Genomic DNA, 23,842 nt, shown 5'->3' with positions numbered 1-23,842 from the left:
TTTACAGTTTGTTATCAAAAACCATTGTAATGTTATTTTTTTTTGTTATTTTCTTTAAGTATTAATAAAATGCTCTGAAATAGAATGTATATTGTAGGTGTTTTCATTTTTGTTTGTCACCTCAAGTTAATTTTCTTTATTTTTCTTCATCAACTTCTTTTGAGTAAAGAGGATCTTGGTACCTGCAGTGAAGTCCAGGGACTGTAGCTTGTAAGAAATACAAATCCTTAGCCACAAGCCAGCACTCTCAAACTAATATCTTAAGTCTTATTAACAATTCTATATGTCTCATATGTAGCTTCATAAGCACAAAAATAAACTGGACCTGCCTTTGCACATCAGAATCACACGGTGAGCTTTAAAAACTGTCATGACTGCTTCCTGCTCCCAGGGATATTTCTTTACTGGGTTTGGCATGGTGTGAGACAATTGGGGTTTCCCAGGTGGTGCATGGTAAAGAATCTGCCTGCCAATGCAGGAGACACCTGAGATGCGGGTCCAACCCTTGGTTTGGAAAGATGCCCTGGAGTAGGAAATGGCAAGCCACCTCCAGTATTCTTGTCTGGAAAATCCCATGGACAGAAGAGCCTGGCAGGCTACAGTCCATGGGGTCTCAAAGAGTAGGACACGACTGAGCACACACACACACACGTGAAAATATTGAAAATATGAATATTGGTCTCCTCCCCCTCGCTTCCTGGCACCGAGCTTAGTTGTGTCTGACTCTTCCTGACCCCATGGACTGCAACACGCCACGCCTCCTTGTCCATCACCAACTCCCGGAGTTTACTCAAACCCATGTCCATCGAGCCCGCAATGTCATCCAACCATCTCATCCTCAGAGCTTGTAAGACCCATGTAAATTCCTAAGTGATAAGAATACTAGTGAAATGGAACAGGACCCTCTGGCTCTTCCCCCTGTGTCCTCTGATATCCTTTTGTCTGTGGGAAAAACGTTAGCCAAAGAATAAGTTTAATCAGAGAAGTGAGAAAATGCAGACTGCACCTCAAAGAAGTGGAAACAAACTGATCTTGTGACTGAGGATTAGCTGTACTGAAAACAATCAAGATGACACTGGTCAGACCACCGAAGACCAATTTCATGATGACTGTCAGAGCTGACTGTTGTTTGTGCATGGATCCTCCTCCCTCCATCTATAAAAGCTCTTGCCTACTGGTTATGGGGGTGAGGAGTTAGCCTTCGTACAGGAGTCCATTCTTGGATGACCCCTGGTTGCCGGTATTCAAAATAAAGCAAATTTTCCTTTCCACCAACCTGGCCTGTTTATTGGCTTTTGAGCAGGTGAGCAGCTGGACCTTGTTCTCACTTACACTAGGAGCATATTTTGTCCTATTGAGGTGACTAGAGTTGGGCTCTTGGATGGAGGCTGATCACTGGAAAGATCAAGCCGTGATTTTGTTGTTGTTCAGTTGCTAAGTTGGGTCTGACTCTTTTCAGCCCCATAGACTGCAGCACGTAGGCTTTCCTATCCTTCACTATTTCCTGTAGTTTGCTCAGATTCACATCCACGGAGTCGGTGATGCTATCTAACCATCTTATCCTCTGCCACCCCCTTCTCCTTTTGCCTTCAATCTTCCCCAGCATCAGAGTCTTTTCCAATGGGTTGGCTCTTCGCATCAGGGGGACAAAGTGTTGGAGCTTCAGCTTCAGCATCAGTCGTTCCAGTGAATATTCAGGGTTGATTTCCGTGATTAGAAGCTTGGAATTTTCAGCCTGCCCTTCATCTTCCAGAGAGGGTGGAAGGGGCTAGGAATGGAATTAATTATTGATCATGCCTACATGATCTAGCCTTCATAAAATTTCAGTTCTGGGAATGTTCGGTGAATTTCCAGGTTGGCAGACACATTCACATGGGGAGGGTGAAGCAGCCCAAATCCACAAGTGCCAAAGTTCCCGCGACTGGGACCCTCCCAAGCCTTGTCCTCTGTGTCTGTTCATCAACAACATTTACCATGCTGCTGCTGCTACTGAGTCGCTTCAGTTGTGTCCGACTCTATTCGACCCTAAGTACAGCAGCCCACCAGGCTCCTCTGTCCACAGGATTCTCTAGGCAAGAATACTAGAGTTGGTTGCCATTTCCTACCCCAACCTTTACCATATCGTTTCATAAATGTTAGCTTCAATAAATATTTCTCTGAGTTCTATGATCTGTTATAGCAAAAATTATTTTGGCTGTGCCACATGGCTTGTGGGATCCTAGTTCCCCAACCAAGGATCAAACCCATACCCTCTGCAGTGGAAGCATGGCGTCTTAACAACTAGACCACCAGGGATGTCCTCATAAACACAGTTTTAAATTGGCACACCCAGGAACCTAACAAGTGCAGTTTCATTAGGCTTATCATCACACTGTATTTTACTTAATTAGTGCTTACTTATCCCAGTTGTCTTACTCCTTTTAGGATGCTATATCATAGACTGGTGGCTTAAAGACTAAACATTTACTTCTGACAGTTTTAAAATGTAATAAGTTCTAGATCAAGGCACCAGAATATTCGATGTTGAGTGAGAGCCCCTATCCTGCTTCATCAGTTCAGTTCAGTTGCTCAGTTGTTTCTGACTCTGCAACCCCACGGACTGCAGCACGCCAGGTTTCCCTGTCGATCACCAACTCCTGGAGATTGCCCAAACTCATATCTATTGAGTAGATTATGCCATCCAATTATCTCATCCTCTGTTGTCCCCTTCTCCTCCTGCCTTCAATCTTTCCCAGCATCAGGGTCTTTTCCAATGAGTCAGTTCATCACATCAAGTGGCCAAGGTATTGGAGTTTCAGCTTCATCATCAGTCCTTCCAGTGAATATTCAGGACTGATTTCCTTTAGGATGGATTGGTTTGATCTCCTTGCTGTTCAAGGGACTCTCAAGAGTCTTCTCCAACACCACAGTTCAAAAGCATCAATTCTTTGGTGCTGAGTTTTCTTTATAGTCCAACTCTCACATCCATACAATACTACTGGAAAAACCATAGCCTTGACGAGATGGACCTTTGATAGCAAAGTAATGTCTCTGCTTTTTAATATGCTTTCTAGGTTGGTCATAGCTTTTCTTCCAAGGAGCAAGCATCTTTTAATTTCATGGCTGTAGTCACCATCTGCAGTGATTTTGGAGCCCAGAAAAACAAAGTCAACCACTGTTTCCACTGTTTCCCCATCTATTTCCCATGAAGTGATAGGACTGGATGCCATAATCATAGTTTTCTGAATGTTGAGTTTTAAGCCAACTTTTTCACTCTCCTCTTTCACTTTCATTGAGAGGCTCTTTAGCTTTATGCTAAAGAGGTTCTTTGCTTTCTGCCATAAGAGCGGCGTCATCTGCATGTCTGAGGTTATTGATATTTCTCCCAGCAATCTTGATTTCAGCTTGTGCTTCATCCAGATGCTTAGGAAGCATAACTTCAAGGAAAGCTAGTGGAGGTGACGGAATTCCAGTTGAGCTGTTTCAAATCCAGCTTGTGCTTCATCCAGCCTGGCATTTCACATGATATACTGGTTCCAAATTGGGAAAGGAGTATGTCAAGGCTCTATATTGTCACCCTGCTTATTTAACTTATATGCAGAATACATCATGAGAAATGCTGGGCTGGATGAAGCACAAGCTGGAGTCAAGATTGCTGGGAGAAATGTCAATAATCTCAGATATGCAGATGACACCATCCTTATGGCAGAAAGAAAAGAAGAACTAAAGAGCCTCTTGATGAAAGTCAAAGAGGAGAGTGAAAACGTTGGCTTAAAGCTCAACATTCAGAAAACTAAGATCATGGCATCCGGTCCCATCACTTCATGGGAAATAGATGGGGAAACAATGGAACAGTGAGAGACTTTAATTTTCTGGGCTCCAAACTCACTGCAGACAGTGGCTGCAGCCATGAAATTTAAAGACACTTGCTCCTTGGAAGAAAAGTTATGACCAACCTAGAAAGCATATTAAAAAGCAGAGACATTACTTTGCCAACAAAGGTCCATCTCATCAAGGCTATGGTTTTTCCAGTAGTCTTGTATGGATGTGAGAGTTGGACTGTAAAGAAAGCTGAGCACTGAAGAATTGTTGCTTTTGAACTGTGGTGTTGGAAAAGACTCTTGAGAGTCTCTTGGACACCAAGGAGATCCAACCAGTCCATCCTAAAGGAAATCAGTTGTGAATATTCATTGATGCTGAAGCTGAAACACCAATACTTTGGCCACTTGATGCAAATAACTGACTCATTGGACAAGACCCTGATGCTGGGAAAGATTGAAGGCAGGAAGAGAAGGGGACAACAGAGGATGAGATTGTTGGATGGCATCACCGACTCAATTGTCATGAGTCTGAGTGAGCTCTGGGAGTTGGTGATGCTGGAAGCCTGGCATGCTGCAGTCCACAGGGTCGCAAAGAGTTGGACACGATTGAGCAACTGAACTGAACTGACTTTGAATAGAAGTTAAATAAGAAAGGTGACAGTATACAGCCTTGACGTACTCCTTTCCCAATTTGGAACCCGTCTGTTGTTCCACGTCAGTTCTAACTGTTGCTTTGTAGGAAATGTAGAAGAGATTAAGAACTTCCTGATGGCTCAGTTGATAAAGAATCCTCCTGCAACGTGGGAGACCTGGGTTCAATCCCTGGGTTGGAAAGATCCCCTGGAAAAGGGAAAGCCTACACATTCCAGTATTCTGGCCTGGAGACTGTATAGTCCATGGGGTCTCAAAGAGTTGAGAGTGAGTGAGTGAAGTCACTCAGTCATGTCTGACTCTTTGAGACCCCATGGACTGTAACCTATCAGGCTCCTCTGTCCATGAGATTTTCCAGGCAAGAGTACTGGAGTGGGTTGCCATTTCCTTCTCCAGGGGATATTCCCGATCAAGGGATCAAATCCGGGTCTCCCGCATTATAGGCAGACGCTTTACTGTCTAAGCCACAGGGGAAGTCCAAAGAGTTGAACACAACTGAAATTGTATTACATTAAAAGAGATTCAGTTCAGTTCAGTTCAGTTCAGTTCAGTCGCTCAGTCGTAAAATGTAGGAAATGTAGAAGAGATTAAAAAGGTCAGTAGTTGACTTGGGTTACAAAGGAGGGGCTATGAATATCTTGAGTCTAAAGATCTTTCAGGATCACGAAATTGTGTTAAACTGTCATGATGCACACAGGTTATTATACATTTGCCCAGACCCATAGAATGCACTGGAGAAGGCAATGGCAACCCACTCCAGTACTCTTGCCTGGAGAATCCCACGGATGAAGGAGCCTGGTGGGCCACAGTCCATGGGGTCGCAAAGAGTCGGACACGACTGAGCGACTTCACTTTCATAGAGTGCACATCCCTAAAGAGAAGCAAAAGGGTAAACTAGGAAAGAAAAGAAAGTGAAGATGCTCAGTTGTGTCCAACTCTTTGCAACCCCATGGACTGTAGCCCACCAGGCTCCTCTGTCCATGGAATTTTCCAGGGAAGAATACTGGAGTGGGTTGCCACTTCCTTCTCTAGAGGATCTTCTCAACCCAGGAATTGAACCTGGGTCTCCCACATTGTAGGCAGATGCTTTACCATCTGAACCACCAGGGAAGTCCATAGGGACTTTATCTATTTAATGTCCATATAGATTCATCAGTGGTAACAAATGTGTCTTCTGGTGGGGAGAGATATGTAGGGAGATTATCCACATGTGGGAACAAGAGGTATATGGGAAATTCCTGTACCTTATTCTCAATTTTGCTGTGAAACTAAATCATCTAAAAAATTGGTATCAGTGCATGCACACTGAATATTTTTTAGAATATATAACATTAGAAAAAATGGACATGCTTCTATCTTTAATTTTTCCTTAGTCATTATATTTTAAAGGTGTGAGAAAATAGAGCTCTCTAAATGGAGCAGACAACAAACTGTAGCAGATGATTCACAAATCCTAGAAAAACACACACAGGAAGTAGAGCAACGATGTTCTCAAGTCTTATTTCACAGATAAGGTCACTTATTACTGAACAAGGATCATTATTTCCTTGCTTGGTCATCAGAAAGCATTTAGAGAATCATTTTCAAAGGCATTTGTCTCTTTCCCACACACTGTTAACCCGACATCCTCTGCTGCCCTTGTTTTATGTTCAAAGAAAGCTGTGATATAAACCCCTTCAGACTCTTGGTCTCGAAGTTGGAGGGCCCCCACCTGCAGACAGGTGGTCATAATGCAAATTATTTTGTGAAAACCTGTGTCCCCAGGCTGCAGAGGGGAATGAAAGAAATGAAGGTCTCAAGATATCTTTGAGAAGAATTCTGATCTTCCTAGGTGGTGTAATGGTAAAGAATTTGCCTGGTGAGGAAGGAGCCATGAGAGAATATGGGAGAATATGGGTTCGATCCCTGGGTTGGGAAGATCCCCTGGCTTAGGAAATGGCAGCCCACTCCTGTTGCAGCCATGAAATTAAAAGACATTTACTCTTTGGGAGGAAAGTTACGACAAACTAGACAGCATATTAAAAAGCAGAGACCAAAATAAAATAAATAATAAATAAATTTAAAAAAAAAAAAAGCAGAGACATTATTTTGTCAACAAAGGTCTGTCTAGTCAAGGCTATGGTTTTTCCAGTAGTCATGTGTTGATGTGAGAGTTAGACTACAAAGAAAGCTGAGAGCCAAAGAATTGATGCTTTTGAACTGTGGTGTTGGAGAAGACTCTTGAGTCCCTTGGACTGCATGGAGATCCAACCAGTCCATCCTAAAGGAGGTCGGTCCTGGGTGTTCATTGGAAGGACTGATGTTCAAGCTGAAACTCCAATACTTTGGACACCTGATGCGAAGAGCTGACGGATTTGAAAAGACCATGATGCTGGGAAAGATTGAGGGCAGGAGGAGAAGGGGACGACAGAGGATGAGATGGTTGGATGGTATCACCAACTCAATGGACATGGGTTTGGGTAGACTCAGTGAGTTGGTGATTGACTGGGAGGCCTGGCGTGCTGTGGTTCATGGGGTCGCAAAGAGTCAGACACGACTGAGCCACTGAACTGAACTGAACCTGTTTTCTTGTGTGAAAAGTTCCGTGGACAGAGGAGCCTGGAGGGCTACAGTCCATGGGGTTGTATAGAGTTGGACACGACTGAGATACTGAGTATGCAAAGCTGAGAGCAAAGCCTTTTCAAAACTCAAGGCCCCCAGGTGATTCCCACCAAGCAGTCATCCCCTACCTCCCCTCCTCCAAGGGCACAACACAGGCCACACCCATCCTAGAAAGAGCCTCTCCCCAGGGAATCATTCTTTGTTTCTAGAAGTTCCCGCCCTAAATCCTCCCTTCCTGAGGTCTCAGGTGTGCTGAGTATGAGGCTGCAACTCCTAATGCGGGTCTTCCTCCTGCATTATTTCAGAAACCTCAGAGGCTGGGTCTGGTAGCCCAGTTGGTGGGTCCATTATTTTCTCTCGTGAATTCTTCTGCGGCCTGCTCTCTGTAACGCAAGAAGAAAGGAGAAGGACTCGAAGGGGCGGTCTGCAACGAGCGTGCAGGAAAGGTGAGCACCAAACCCAGGATGTGATTAGCATATCGGGTTAGTCTTGATTACCCACTACAGTAACACAGAAAGTCAGAAAAGAGCTCAGAAAAGGGTGAGAGAACCAAGAAAACTTTTTCTTCTTGTTCACTGCAGCAGTTGCAGGTTAAAGAGTTGTGTTGTTGCATTTGAAGGTATATTCTCAACATGTAGTTATGAGTTTGCAACATAATATCCCCAGAGAAGACACAAAGCAGGAGGAAGAAGAGGAGGAAATGGCCACTTCTCAGGTAATTGTCCTGTTCCGGGTCTGGGGCTGTGTCTGCTTTTCCTTCTGAAATGCCTGGACTGAGAATCCGCAAGCCTTTAGTTCTCTGCTTCTCATTTTTCTGCCTGGGGTGTTTGTTATCAACACCTTATTTTCTCTCTCTTTTCTTTTAATAGTGAAACCAGTCTCCTTAGACTATTTCTCCCTTGTGCCCCAGAGCCTTTTCTCCATTGTTTGTATCCCAGCTTTCTAGAGAGTGTGATGCATTCCCAACGTGAATTAGTGACTTTCAACTGGTGGATGTATTTCTTTGGTGAGAGATCAATTCGGAGAGGCACTGGTATGCGAGATTCCCACTGGGATGTAGTTCAGTGTTGGGATCTTAGAGAAGTAGGGGAAATGCAGTGATGAGATTACATCTGGATGCAATTCAGTTCTTTAGAACAGGAGTAAGAAAATGTCCTTAAAAGTAGAATGAACTCAGCAGTCCAGAATTTTTCAGAAACGAAAAAAGTAGCAGACACTATCCTCTATAAGAAAAAATTACTTTTAAACGTACTATTAGGTTACAGATCATGGGAGGTATATATGAAGTGAAATTTGCTTAAAACTGACATCTTTTCACCATAGGTTCAGATCACGGATTTCATAATATTGCCAAAATATCCGGTGGTAATAGTGCATTTTTCCTGGTACTTCTTACCCCACGACCTCAGATGTTCACTCGTTTAGGTGTCTGTCTGAGATTCCTATGCTATGAAGTTCTTTGTATTCCTGTCTGTCTTCAACAAGAGTCTTGGAAGAAAAAGTGAGGGATGTGCCAAACTATCACAGTTAGTGGGGAAACTCAGTATCTTTTTAGTTTCTCTCTGGATTGGAAAATGAACACTCTTGGCTAAAACCAATGCACAACTTGATAGTTGCGAATTAAGCTTTATCTGGGGCAAAATGAGGACTGCAACCCTGGAGATAGCACCTCAAATAGCTCTGAGAGACTGCTTTATAATGGCAGTGGGGGAAAGTCAGTCTATAAGATTTTGGTGAAGGGGTGTTTTGCCGAAAGTTTTCGCTTTTGTCCCAGGTTAAAGGGATTTGTTAACAAAATAAATCACTTGTTACATATAAGTAAATAATACAGATATTTATTGAAAAATTGCCAAACTTACTTTCAATATACTAACATTAAAAGAAAAGAGAAGTAAAAAAAAATCACCAAATTGGCTTCTGACCAACATCCAGACTTGAACAGCACTGGGAAGTCCCAGGACACAGCACATCTGGAGTCTCAATGAGGGAAGGTCCCAAGCAGAGCTTCTGTTCACTGGGTGAGACTTCAAACTTTGCATTTTGGGTCTGGTTTATAATCCCAGGAGGGATACAGACTAATGACTTCACCAATTTGTGACCAAATTGCAAGCCTGGTTCTAAGTTAAAGCTGTTTGTAAAACTTGGAAGCTAAGCCTGGGGTTCGGTTGGCCGGGCCCCCAGGGTCTCAACAATCTCAAGATTTCTCCCCCATCGTATCTCTGGTGCTGCAAGTCTTGCACTCACCGCAGGAGGCACTCAGTCGCTTTCAGTCGGGGCAGTGTCCAGGCAGGTTAGAAGCAAGGTCAGAGGCCTGCTCAGCTTTGTCTCTGAGGCCTAAACCAGACTATCCATTTAATTTCCCTAACAAGGGGGAGTTCAGTGCAGTCAAGCTCTTACTTTACAAAAGGTTTTCTGCCAGTCGTGAGGAGCTGGTGTCACCATTTAGTGATTTTCTAGATGCAAGGGTTTGGATCATGAAATCAGTTCCTGACAAGACCTGTTCCACCAGATTCCCTGGAGCTGAGTGCCTCAATCCACCCTGAACTCCCTCAGGGGAGAGTTGACAGCTGCTGGGACCATAGGGCTCGTTCTTCCCAGAGGCAGACTGCAAATGCCCTTGTTGCTGTTCAGTTGCTGGCAGTGCTCTTGGCAAGTGCCAATTTGTAGTTGACAACACTCACGTGTGTTTAGTAGAGATGCTGGTTTTGGGAGGAAGGGTTTTCATTACTCAAGTCCAGGTCTGATCATTTCCAGTACACTCCATGCTCACATCACTTATATCAGTGTGTATGTCTGCATTCTAGTCTATTTTAAAAAATTAATAATATCATCCTCAAATACTTATGCACAGTTTTAATCAGTTAAAAATTATACTGATTTTATTGACATGACAGTTTTTCTCTAAGTATATAGCCCCATTTTAGTGTATGTTTCTGTGCAAGAACATGTTGATATGATTTGATCTATTTTTTTCTTTGAAGATTCCCTCAGAAGAGAACCACGATCCACTCCAGTATTCTTGTCTGGAGAATTCCATGGGCAGAGCAGCCTGGCAGGCTACAGTCCATGGGGTTGCAAAGACTAGGACAAGACTGAGTGACTAACACTTTCTTATTTACAAATATTATCAAACATTATTTACAAATACAGAAATTTCTATAAATTTTCATTAGAGTTGTCTCTGTGTATTTTTCTGTTTTATTAAAGCCTAGAGTCCATAAATTGAAGTAAAATTTAAGCTCTGCCATTTACAGAATGTTTGTTAAAATATTTGCCAAAAGGTACGTCAGCAACATTATTGATTTTACATTATTTCTGTTGCACATTCAAGACTTCTAAAATTGTCAGAAAGATATATAATATATACTAAAATTAAAATGATTCTTACTGCCAAAGTTACTATCCTATTAGACTGTAAAATCATTAAAACACTTGAAGTTGAAAGTTAAGCGTGAATTCTTCCCTTACTTTCTATTTCATTGCTGTTCAAAAATGGTCATTAATGGAACACAATTTTCAACATTGCTAGTTAAAATAAACTTGTTAAAAATGGGCCACGTTTGTCCCACTCCAGCACTGTTGGATCAGAGTACGCTTTTTAAAAATATTTCCTGTTTCTTTGATAATTTATCCTGTGTCACATGAGTAAAACACTCAAAAATAAATATGCCAATGTTGATCTGATTATTTTACAATTTCTTTTCCAGATCAGAATAGTTTCTGTAGTGATTTGTGGATCATATCTCATCCTCTTCTCTTGGGGTTAGAAATATGGTAGAAAGTATTATATTAAATTATATTATTGTGTAATACCGGCCACTCTCCTAGATCAAAACCAGGTCTCTGAACTTGCTGTTTTCATCTTGGGTCACATTAGGAAGTCTTCCCGGAGAAGGCAATGGCACCCCACTCCAGTACTCTTGCCTGGAAAACCCCATGGACAGAGGAGCCTGGTCGGCTGCTGTCCCTAGGGTCGCTGCAAGTCGGACATGACTGAGCGGCTTCGCTTTCACTTTTCAGTTTCATGCATTGGAGGAGGAAATGGCAACCCATTCCAGTGTTCTTGCCTGAAGAATCCCAGGGACGGGGGAGCCTGATGGGCTGCCGTCTATGGGGTCGCACAGAGTGGGACACGACTGAAGCGACTTAGCAGCAGCAGCAGCAGGAAGTCTTTCCACAACCATATGACACATGTACTTTGTATTTCAGGGACGGCTGACGTTCCAGGATGTGGCCATAGGTTTCACTCTAGAGGAGTGGGAGTGCCTGGACCTCGGTCAGCGGGAATTATACAGGGACGTGATGTTAGAGAACTACGGGAACCTGGCCTCCTTGGGTGAGGACAACTGCCTTCCAGAATCCCTTATCTACCCACATGGTTTTGGTCCCTTTACTTGTGGAATGTCTCCTGGAATCTTCTGCTTCTTTAATAGAGTTTCAGATCCCTGCTTTTTTTTAGGGGAAAATGGGAATCTGTGAGTTTAGAAAGAAGACTTCATGATGATTCATTATGATTGTAACCTTTTTCTTCCTTGATGTAATCTGCCGCCTTCTAGGTTAGTGGCAATTCTGTAAGTTTTGTAGTATAAAAGGGTGTCACTTTCCTTTTCAAATCAGATTTCTGCTACTTTTACCTTAGTAGTACTTCACTAGAATCTCAGATCTGTTCTTTAATGTATTTGTTAGTGTTGTAAATGTCCTTTCAATAAAGTATTTGGGAAAATAATTCTCTAGGCTGTATTAACAGTCAACCTGGGCTTCCCTGGTGGCTCAGAGGTTAAAGCTTCTGCCTCCAATGCGGGAGACCCGGGTTCGATCCCTGGGTCGGGAAGATCCCCTGGAGAAGGAAACGGTAACCCACTCCAGTATTCTTCCCTGGAGAATCCCATGGACGGAGAAGCCTGGTAGGCTACAGTCCACGGGGTCGCATAGAGTCGGACACGACTGAGCGACGAAACGGAACGGAACGGATGCGTTCTCTTCACGCATGAATACATATTAGATTGGAAACTGATGAAACTCTAGCAAAACAAATATTCCTTTCTCTGATGAACAGGTCTCATAGTCTCTAAGCCAGACCTGGTCACCTTTCTGGAGAAAATGAAGGATCCTCAGGATGTAAGGAGAATGGAGAAAACAGCGATACACCCAGGTATGTCTGAATGGGTGGAGCAGATGATTCAGGTGAGAGGTCCAAGCATCAGAGAGGAATCTATCCTCTGTATATGGTTTCAGAAGATCTGCTTTAGTGGAAATGATTTTGGAGAAGTCTGGTTTCATTTCTGTTGCTGTCATAGACAGATATCTCCTGCCCCATTCTGTCTCTTTAATCGTTCATGAATTCATCTTCAGTGATTGCTTTTCTCATTCACAGTGAGAATTAAAATTCTCCTCTTGGCCTGTGACAACCTGCATGAGTTGGCTGCTCTTCCGTTTTTTGGGGATCCTGGGAAAACTGTGCTCATTTCTGAGTAATTCAATGATGCTCCTTTTAAAATTTGTTTCTACCTCTAGACAGAAGTATGTGAGTGGAGTTGTAGACAAACTGCTAAAATTCTAGGAATACTGGGGACAGATTTTTTTTTCTTCTGATTTATAATTTCTAAAACAAACATGAACTTATAAGTTTTAAACTCAAGTCATTTCTTCACTGCATCAGTCAAAACCTCCCTAAAATGAGAGAATGCATATCTCAGGGTTACTTCAAAGTTTCTTTTTTCTTTATATGAATTCATGTTAAATGTGTTAAGTGTATCTGTCCCAATTCCTCAATGCCGAAATACTTGAATATATTCAATTACCTCAAAGAATGTTAAAATAAATTGTAAGAGATTAGAACATTTTCCACCATATTTTTAATGGTTGTTAAACTATTAGAATTTTTAGATAATATAAGGAAATCTTTCAAAAATGATCATATTGGAGTAGAGCTGTTTTACAATGCTGTGCTACTGTACAGCAAAGAGAATCAATTATACATATATATGTATATCCACTACACATCCACTCTTTTTTGATTACCTCTCATTTAGGTCTCCACAGATCACTGAGTAGAGTTTCCTGTGTTCTCATCATATCTTTGAAGTCTTACTTCTTAATTTCTGAAGAATGACTACTTTATTAATTTATCTTGTTTGTCATCTGTTTCCCTGGACTTTATCCCACATGTCCTCACTTTCTGATGAGTTCTCTGTCAATATCAGTTATGGCTTTTAGATTCAAACATCTAATAGAACATTCTCGAGTAAAAACTTGTGTGATAAGAAGTGGAGCCCAGTGAGAACCCTTCCTAGCGCCTGACAAGGAGGGGCTGGCACAGAAGAGAGGCTGCAATGGTGGTTCTTCCCTTTGGGCATCACTCACCAATGGCGCTCCGCGCTATGGAGGTTCAGGCTTCCTCCACATGCATTCCCATGTGTAGAGCTCCTCCCTCACTCCCGTCCCCTCAGGATGTCTCCTCACAGCCCACAGCAGTCCTCTGCCTGGGTCTGCTCTCCAGACCCCACATCCCAGCACCCAGCCCTTGTCTGCAGGGGTGGACACCCTCTCAGGCTGGGTGGGCAGGGCTGGGGTCAACAGCCTGTGTGCAGGTCTCACTCTGTCCTGCTGCCACAGACTGTTGCCGTGTTCTCTTCCCACAGAGGATGAGGCTCCTCTTCTACCCCAACTGAGCTCCCATCCCACCCCAGTGACAGGCTTCCCTGGATGTCAGCCTCTCCTCTCTTCAGTTCCCCCACTGGGATTGGAGGTCCCATACCTCCTCTTCCGTTTCCTTCTTCTTTCTTTTGTCCTACCTGGCTAAGCAGGAACCTTTCTTGTCCTTTTATGTGTCCAAGATCCTCTGTTAGTGTTCAGCTGGGCTCTGTAAGAGCTGTCGCATTTGCACATGTATTCTCGATGCATCTGTAGAGAGATGAACTCCACATCTTCCTAATCCTCTGCCATTTTGATCTTTCTGTCTCATTTTATCCTTAATCTAGTGAAGGGTTCATCAATATCATGTAAATATTTAAGGATGTTCACTGAAAATACTAAGTAAAATGACCTGTTATTTGGTATCTTTCAGCTGTGTCTTAGGATATCCAGGGTTTGATGCCAAAGAATCAAGATGTATTAGAATTAGAAGATGTATTCCCAAAAGCAAATCTAGAAATAACTGAAAGATTTCACCTTGGCAACTTACATTTAATGAAAGACTGGGAATATACAAGGGCATGTGAAATACAGAGAGGGTGTTTGCAAGGACATAAGGAAATTGAGACAGTTTCACATAATACAGATATAACTGCCAAAAAAAAAAAAGTACTAGGAGTCAATTTGGGAAAAACACCAATTTCAGGCATCAGTATCTGCAGAGAGTGCATGTCTTTAATCAAAGACCCACATTGTTTTTGAAATATACGTATTCTCTGAAAGGAAATGTCTAAAATCTGGAAAGGTATCCAGTCTATACTGCAAATACTCATTCAAACTATTCTGAACATAGGCTTCGATTAAACATAAATTCAAACATGTCTGAAAAATAGATATTTAAAAATCAGGGGGAAAACTCCCAATATAAGCAGTTTGAGAGATTGGTAAGCAAGGGGTCATTAGTCTTACAACAACAGATATATTCTCTCTGTTCCAATATTTGTAATGTTGATAATAATACAAGATATTTAATCCAACCACCATAGTTCATGTGTACTAAAATAGGTCAGGCCTTAAGTAAGAGCTCCACCCCCAATAATTACAAGAGTATTTGTGATGGAGCAAGACAGTATACATTCAATGACACTGGGCATAAGGTTGAACAAGTCTTAAACCTGAACAAATGTTAGGGACCTCAGTGTTCACACAAGGTTTTTAAAAGTAATAAACATAGGGATATCTTTTATCAGTGAACACATCTTTATATAAGAACATTCATATTGGAGAGCAGACTTATAATTGTAATGAATATGATAACGTTTCTTTTTTTCCTTGTTTTTTTTTGAGATTTTAAAAATTTTAATCCAGTTCATATCAGTGTGTGTGGTTCATTTCCGCTCCTTCACTGCTGAACCTGGGGGCTGAGTCTGCTTCGGCTTTTCTGCCTTCTTGTTGTCCGTGATGACCAAGGCCTAAAGGTATCTGCTGCATCCAACTGGAAACTTTACATTATCCTTATTTTTCTTGATCTCGACAGATTTGGCATCCTTTCGGCCAGCTGTGAGTCGACTGTCCTTGATTTCCTCAGTTTTGCAAGGCATGGCGACCATGCGTGGAGATTGCAAGGGGAACAGCAAGAGAGAATCACTTGGAGCATCCCGGAAAGTTTCTGACCCATCTTCAGCTCTTACTCGACAGCAGAGGATTCAGAATCCACGGAAAGAGAACAAATGTAATATATGTGGGAAAGTCTTCACTTACTCATCCAATCTAACTAGACATAGGAAAATCCATTCGGGAAGGAAACCTTTCAAATGTACAGAGTGTGACAAAGGCTTTTTGCGTGGCACTGATCTTACACAACATCAACGAATCCATACCGGTCAGAAACCTTATAAATGTAAGGTATGTGGCAAAGCCTTTAACTGTAGCTCAAGTCTTACTCGACATCTGCGAGTTCACACTGACAAGAAGCCTTATCAATGTACAAAGTGCGGCAAAGCCTTTAAACAGAACTCAAGTCTTAATCATCATCAGCGACTTCATACTGGGAGGTCCGACCAGTTTAACAACTGCAGTGAAGTCATTACTTGCTGCTCAAGTCTTACTGAACATCAGGTAATTCATACTAGAGAAAAGCCTTTTAAATGTAAGGATTGTGGCAAAGGATTTAACAAAATTACGAGCCTTATTCCACATCGCCGAATCCATACTGGAGAGAAACCTTATAAATGTAAGGAATGTGGCAAAGCCTTTGCCCAAAGTTCAAGCCTTACTCAACATCAGCGAATTCATACTGGAGAGAAACCTTATCCATGTAAAGAATGTGGCAAAGCCTTTCGTCAGAGCTCAAGTTTTCATAAACATCAGAGAATTCATACTGAAAAGAAGCCTTACAAATGAAAGGAATGTGGCAAAGGCTTTAATCAGAGTGGTCATCTCAGCAGACATTTGAGAGTACACCCCAGTAATGAAACAAGTGATGGAAGAGATTTGTCCTAAACAGACACCAGAAAACATGAGAGTTTATACGAGAAACACATGGGAATGATGTAATAAATATGTAGAAAAGCATTTAATCAAAACTCAAATCTAAGTATCGGAGATGGCTTACTAGAAAGCATTTCATCAATCCTGTTTTCTGACGTTACTCTGAAGGAGAATAACTGCAGAGGGTAATCCATAGTTAAAACACGTAGAAAATTGATATGTTAGTATGGATCATGAGATGAACGGTTGATGTTTAGGAAGTTACAGTTATTAGCATTGTATCCTTGTTTAGACTGACATGATTTGAGATTATTTGAAAACCAAAATGAATGTAATTCAACTCTCAAATACTCCATGCTAGGCTTTGTTTCTAGTGTGTATTCAAACTTTTTCTGATGGTTGCTACCTCAAAGATGAGAGAAGACCTTCTGTATTGTGTTGGAACCATTTATATCTAATCTCCATTAGAAGATTAAAGACACGGTAATGTAAAATGTACAATGAACATCTAAATGGAGGTGTTTGTCATTGATGTCAAATATCCCTGTAGGTCACGTCATGTAAGTGACGATGGACTCTTTCCACGTGTTGGAGTAAGACAGAGGTTTGTTCTAAATTTTCAATAGTTCTATCACTTGATTTGTAAGTGTAAGGTCGGACCTCAGTGGCCATTGTTGGACTTCTCCCCCTCTTCCCTTTCCCGCAGGCAGGAAAAAGTCCTGCCGGACTCTGACTATTGTGGTCTATTCTCTCATTCCCTCCCCCACTACTGGAGTGTCCTGGTAAAAATCAGCCCTCTCCTAACCTCCCCCTCCTGTCCAGAAACAGCATTCTGCCCAGAAACAGCAAGAACTATTTCGCTGCATCAGCACAACCTTGAGCAGACCGAGCAACCAACCCAGTCTTGCCCCGGGGCTAGCTGACCTCTGAGAGACCACCACCCCAAATCTTGCCTAAAGCTATATAAGTTGCCTCTTGCCTTTGTTTGGCGCGGACTTCCCCGATCTCCTCTGTTAGGTCTGGGAATCCCGCCCCGGGGGTGCCTAGCCATTAAAGCCTGTTCCATTGTCTATTTGGCGTCTGGGTCCTTTTATTCTACATCATTGGGCTGTTTCGACCTTACAGTAAGAACTCAGTGACAGTTAACTAAAATATTGATGTATCTATAATATCAACAGAAATCATGGATATTAGTTGACAACGTTGAAATAAAAACATCTTCTGTGATAACCTAGAAATGTATGGGAAACCCTTCCTGAAAAAGTCATATAATTAGGGTTTGTCAATTTACTAAGTGTGATTCCTATCCTCTGTTTTGTAAACCATAGAAATCACAATTCTCAGATCATTGTATCAGAAAAATAAATATCTTTCTCTGCTTGTAATTTGTATTTTAATCAAGGGTCAAAAAGTTTGTAAAAGGTTTAATTTCAACTATGTGTTAAATTAATATGTGCTAATTAATAAAAGTGAATAGTTTTTAGTGTTTCAGTTGATTGTAATGAATTTAGTGTTAACCACCATTAACCTCTCCCATTTTATTTAACGTAGAGAAGAGACCATAAATTATTTGGTAGCAGAGAGAGATGCCATCTGCAGAAATTAGTTCCTTACTGGCTTTAAACCTTTGATAACTTCAGATATTTCCCACCATTTCTATGTTGTATCTCCTCTCTTATTTTGCACCTACTTGGAATGTTAGGGTCCGGAGCTGCCCTTCCTTCAAAGGAACAGAGGACACTCAGAATAATGCAAGACACACAGCGAGGTTTATTTCCAGCTAGCTGGGGTCCAAGTGTCTGCCCGACGCAGCAGGTTTCAACAAGGACCCCGAGCACTCTAAGCCAAGGGTTTATATAGCATTTTCAAACCATATTAGTTTTAAAACATCCATACATAGAAATCTTTTTACACACAGTAATTTCCCACACTCTACACACAGCTGTATATCTCACCTCCTGGTGGTTTAACGAGATAAGCCCACCCTGGCCCTTTGACCTATTTGCCTGATCTCTGTGTCACAACTGTGCACATTCTGGTGTTTAAGATTAACTTGTGTTTCAGGTTGCTGTCTTCCTAGGAATCCTCACTCATCCTTACTCAACAAACAATTCTAGGGATCTTTACTTAAAACAACCTTAACTTTGGTTCTACAAGCAGCAAGCAAAGTACAGAAGCAACAATGCATTGCAGGAGCATTAAGTTCTATATTAGGTCCTACATTTCCCTCTTCTCAAGTCCCTGAGAAGACCCAATCATGGGTCTATATTTAGTTCTATCTGGTCCCCCATATGGGAAGGTGAGTCCCCTGTTTTAAGTGCCGAGTATTGGGACCTTAAGACCATTAATTGAATGGTATCAAAGCAGTTTTTTTACAAAAGCTACCAGTCCATTTAATATGCAAGGTCCAAAAGTGAGGAGCAGAAGCAGGATGATTAAAGGTCCCATCAGAGTAGATATCAGAGGGGAAGAGTTAAACCAAGATTCAAACCAATTCTGAGACTGTTTACTTTCTTTTTCAGAAGAATAGGGCTGAAACCCAGTCTGGACCTGGCGCTTCAGGGAGACTTGTAGCCAGCTAGCCAGTTGCCTAGTTTTATAAAATAAGGTTGCAGTTACTAAGCTTCCAGCAGACATTGTTTTGAGAATGGTTGCATCTAAGTCTGACATGACTCAGAAAACTCAAGTGTTTAGCAGTACAGCGTCTAATCTGAAATTACACTCATAATATCATTTTTCAGGATATCTGGGAAATAGTTATCTCCCAGGATGTCTGAACCATAGCTACTCTATTTTGGCTTTTAATTGTAAAAAAAATTTTTTAATAGCCAAAGCAGATGTCACCATTAATGACGTCAGTGTTTTTCTAGGTATGAGAAGATACAAGAATTGGAACTCATAAAACCATTTCTGAAAATATCTGACTATCTGAAGGCCTGTTCTGCCAGTTTTTTTAGAGCACAGAGTGTCTCATTCCTGAGTTTCACCCTGAATTTCTTTCAGGGGGTGTTGAAGTTCAGCAGCTTGCAATGGTCATGATATAATCTTTGTAGAGGCAGCTGGCCTGGCAAGTACCAACTTACACTCAGCCGGGTCTCTTCGTAGCCACATATCTGACCATGTGACACCATTTCATGGCCATTGTGTCCCGCGGTGCTGGGAGGGCTCATTCCCAGGTCTAGGGAAGCGATGGGCCACTCAGTGTGCTAAAACTGGACCAGGCCTTGCAAGTAGCAAAAGTCTCTGGACCACTGTCTCACTAGCCTCCTGGTCCAGGAAAATATTCCCTCTTGTTGCTTTTTCTCATACCCAGAGTCACATTATTACAGTTATTGATCTCATATGGAACTGCATATCAGCTTTATATTGCAGGCTCAGTGAAACAAGTGACATAGAAAATAGCCATAGCTAGCAGTTATTAGTAAAATAAGAATTATAAGTCAAGAACTTTTATTAGATAAAGCCTGGTATACCCCAAGTCACCTGACTTCATTTGTTAAATGACTATAGCCTGGTGTTAATCTGGTTGTACATTATGGAGCATCTGACCTTTATCTGAAGATTGGTTACTGAGATAAGCCTTAGAAACTAACCTAGAGTGTCTTCTTTTTTTAATAACTTAATTAAATCTTTTAGCAGTATCACGTAACAAGGAACTGTAGTCTTAGTAAACACTAGACCTTAATTAACAAAACTAGAAACTTAATTTAACAATTTTACAAAACTTAATATTCCGTGATTTTTCATTATGGAGGCATTAACCCTGTAGCCAGGAAGGCTTTAACCCATAAAAAATGAGGTTTGTCAGGGAGCTGGGAAAAGCCAAGCAGCCATCTTGGATTTCTCATAGCCCTGACTCTAATTTCCAGCTATTGTTTTTAATTTTCCAATTTAAAAGATTGTTGCCATGGTTTAAGGACATTAGGATGGCACAAGTCTAACAGTTTTTGTATAAGCAGAATGAGCTTTTACATGTCTACAAACCCGACAATTGGATTAATTTCTAAAACTAGCATAGGATCAGGCCTATGGTAGAAAAGCATTTGATTTATATGCAGAGGTCTAAGAAGTCAAGAAAACGTTATAAATGATCATACGAATCAGGTCCAGCATCTTGGGCAAGCTGTCTACCTCTGATGTCGTCATCTTCTCATCCTGGTGTAGTGTAGTTTCTTCTGAAAAAAAAGTCCTTCCATCGAGGTTGGAGACAGTCCCTTAAATTATGTCTTTTTTCAGTCCTGGTTGCAGGTCATGAGGCATCTGATCTTCATCCAAAGATAGATCACTGAGACAAGCTTCAGAAACAAACCTAGGGTGCTCTTCAAGAACTCAACCAAATCCTATATTAATATCACATAACAGCAAAGATCCATTCAGGAAATGAGTCTTAGTAGATACAGACTTCTATTAACAAACTGGGATTCAACATTCATTGAAACATCTTTTTTTTCCCCCTAAAATCACTCTCATTTTTATCAAATATAATCAAATTAAGACTTGTTTACAAAATAGATCTGTTCTCAATAAACTTGACCTGATTATTTATATAACCATAGACTTCTTTTTTTTCCTTTGCTGAAACCAAACTTAACTTTAAAATAAAACCTTTCATGACTAGCAAAGTCATCCCAAAGGCTTATCACAGATTTCGCCTAACAGATCTAAGTGAATTCCTCCCTTTTATAAGATCTCCAAAACTGAGATTTCTGTACCTGTTAGTGAGATAACCTTTTTAATTTTTCTGATAAAGTTACTGGAAGCCTAAGAGTCTCCAGTCTCTGAAGGGGTCAGATAAAAATGTTAAATGCTTCAATTTGTTTATTAAATATCATTTTACCAAATTACTGTTAAGTCATAATTAGTTTGAGGGGAAGGTTTCCTAAGATCTGGAAAACACAGATTCAAACCAGTAATTTTTCAGAAACCATAAAAGTTATAAGCATATTTGCCAGTTCATTCGGTCCTTTTTTAACCTTTGTACAGTCATCAGGTTTCTCACTAGAATCTTTAAATTTCTTACCCAGTTCAGAAACTTGTATTTATCCAAAAGTCCTTTTTATAAATCTTCTGGAAGAGGAAGCATTTTTACAAGAAACTTGGTTAGTGCTGTGACAACACTTTAAGATAGTAATCAGAATTATGGCAACATTTTACCTGAATATATCAGAATTTATATACAAATTGTTTCTAGGATATCTGCATTAGTAACATTTACCATACAATATACCCGAGACTTATTATTCACTTGACAGTACTTCCCATGTAATTTAACATGGAAGTTGAACCCAATTAGTGTAATATCTCCCTTTGGATGTTTCAGGGGCCCTCTGAAGCATCCCAAAGTCAGCTAGAAGCTTCATCAGAATGATTTAGAAAGTTTTGTCAACAAATATCAGAAAGGTTTAGAGCACTCAGTCAGATGGGATTATAGGTCACTGTGAAACAATAGCTATTTACTCAGCCATAGTAACAATATAGGATTTCAGAGGCAAATATAGAACAGATCATTTAAGAGGCAAATATACTAAAATCTATTGTCAAATGCAGTTTAACATCTCAAGAAAACGTTTATTTATACACAAAACTCTTTCCTTGGGGTCCACTTTTCACAAAACCTTTTTATCACTTTTTGTACCCATTCGTTCTCCCATCCCGGAACAGCCAGCTGTAAGTTAGACCTACTACCTTTTTTCTCTATAAAATGTAACTTCATTTTTCATATCTTTTTATTGAACACACACATCTTACTTTTTTTAAGCAACCAATAATTGACCTTTATATTAGCATTCTATAGATTGGTGAACATAAATACCAGTGATAACTTAAAAAATTTTAGCAAACATCTCAGGATGGCATTAAACATTATTTATTAGTAGTCTAAAATCTTTAGTTTTTCTGTAAGTTAGTATTCAGTAGTGAATGTTTCAAAATCTTATTTTATTTGGAAATGACCTAATTATTTAGTAGACTTCCAACACTTAGCACAACCCTTAGAAATTCAAGTTATGCCAATCTGGAGAGACTATTTTAGACATATATTCCTAAAGAATAATTATTTTTAATAGAGCTTATCTAAAAGCTCATGTCTCATTTACATTTTGTAGAAGTTGTTTTTTTTTTCGCTCAAGGTAATTTCTTTGTCAACAAACTTGTGACAGATATAACAATATAACAACATTTAACTTAAACCTAGGTACAATGAGAATATGCTTAATGTTGATGACTCTTGCTGCTGCTGCTGCTAAGTCACTTCAGTCGTGTCCGACTCTGTGTGACCCCATAGACGGAAGCCCACCAGGCTCCCCCGTCCCTGGGATTCTCCAGGCAAGAACACTGGAGTGGGTTGCCATTTCCTTCTCCAACGTGTGAAAGTGGAAAGTGAAAAGTGAAAGTGAAGTCGCTCAGTCGGGTCCGACCCTTAGCGACCCCACGGACTGCAGCCTACCAGGCTCCTCCATCCATGGGATTTTCTAGGCAATAGTACTGGAGTGGCTTGCCATTGCCTTCTCCTGATGACTCTTAGACATGTCTATATTAGATAGATCAACAAACATTAATATCAGGTATTTAATACTGAATATTTTCCAGTTTACATGAACCTGGAATTTATTATTTAATTTAGAATTATTTGATTTGTAAGCACTTACCTTTTTTTAAGCCAATTAAATAGAGCTCATTAAAAATTAACTTCAAAAATATTACTCAGAGACAAAGACATACCAAGACATATTTAGACAGACACAGTGCGAGTCTTTAGTCATGAATTGGATATTACAACATAAAATTTCAGTTCAGTTCAGTTCAGTTGTTCAGTCGTGTCCGACTCTCTGCGACCCCATGAATCACAGCACGCCAGGCCTCCCTGTCCATCACCAACTCCCGGAGTTCACTCAAACTAATGTCCACAGAGTCGGTGATGCCATCCAGCCATCTCATTCTCCGTCGTCCCCTTCTCCTCCCGCCTCCAACCTTTCCCAGCATCAGAGTCTTTTCCAGTGAGTCAACTCGTCGCATGAGGTGGCTAAAGTATTGCAGCTTCAGCTTTAGCATCAGTCCCTCCAATGAACATCCAGGATTGATCTCCTCTAGAATGGACTGGTTGGATCTCCTTGCAGTCCAAGGGACTTTCAAGAGTCTTCTCCAACACCACAGTTCAAAAGCATCGATTCTTCGGTGATCAGCTTTCTTCACAGTCCAACTCTCACATCCATACATGACCACGGGAAAAACCATAACCTTGACTAGACGGATCTTTGTTGGCAAAGTAATGTCTCTGCTTTTTAATATACTACCAAGATTGGTCATAACTTTCCTTCCAAGGAGCAAGCGTCTTTTAATTTCATGGCTGCAATCAGCATCTGCAGTGATTTTGGAGCCCCAAAAAATAAAGTCTGACACTGTTTCCACTGTTTTTCCATCTATTTCCCATGAAGTGAGGGGACCAGATGCCATGATTTTTGTTTTCTGAATGTTGAGCTTCAAGCCAACCTTTTCACTCTCCTCTTTCACTTTCATCAAGAGGCTCTTGAGATCCTCTTCACTGTCTGCCATAAGGGTAGTGTCATCTGCATATCTGAGGTTATTGATATTTCTCCCAGCAATCTTGATTCCAGCTTGTGCTTCTTCCAGCCCAGCGTTCCTCATGATGTACTTTGCATATAAGTTAA

At 41.0% G+C, this 23,842-nt stretch overlaps 1 protein-coding gene and 1 pseudogene across 1 annotated transcript; one reads left to right on the top strand and one right to left on the bottom strand.

Moving 5' to 3' along the window:
* The first annotated feature begins 11,243 nt into the window (after nt 1-11,243).
* Nucleotides 11,244-13,723, top strand: LOC148774289 (KRAB domain-containing protein 5-like). The gene is made up of 3 exons (XM_088830712.1): nt 11,244-11,388; nt 12,109-12,236; nt 13,694-13,723. The coding sequence occupies exons 1-3, from the start codon at nt 11,244-11,246 to the stop codon at nt 13,721-13,723; spliced, it is 303 nt and encodes a 100-aa protein (XP_088686838.1).
* A 1,350-nt stretch (nt 13,724-15,073) lies between these two features.
* LOC148774288 (large ribosomal subunit protein eL38 pseudogene) lies at nt 15,074-15,286 on the bottom strand (annotated as a pseudogene).
* Between the last annotated feature and the right edge of the window lie 8,556 nt (nt 15,287-23,842).

Source organism: Moschus berezovskii, chromosome 22 (genome assembly GCF_049115385.1).
Source record: "Moschus berezovskii isolate FMDL1 chromosome 22, NW_MosBer_1.0, whole genome shotgun sequence".
Lineage (NCBI taxonomy): Eukaryota > Metazoa > Chordata > Mammalia > Artiodactyla > Moschidae > Moschus > Moschus berezovskii.
Note: the sequence above shows the minus strand (reverse complement) of the source record. Positions and strands in the feature narration are given on the sequence as shown.

Bases quoted from the DNA above. Each gene is read 5' to 3' on its own strand.
- LOC148774289 (XM_088830712.1), top strand. From the start codon at position 11,244: ATGTACTTTGTATTTCAGGGACGGCTGACGTTCCAGGATGTGGCCATA. The intron at 11,389-12,108 runs GTGAGGACAACT...TCTGATGAACAG, and splicing joins CGGGAACCTGGCCTCCTTGG to GTCTCATAGTCTCTAAGCCA. The intron at 12,237-13,693 runs GTGAGAGGTCCA...CTCTTCCCACAG, and splicing joins GGGTGGAGCAGATGATTCAG to AGGATGAGGCTCCTCTTCTA.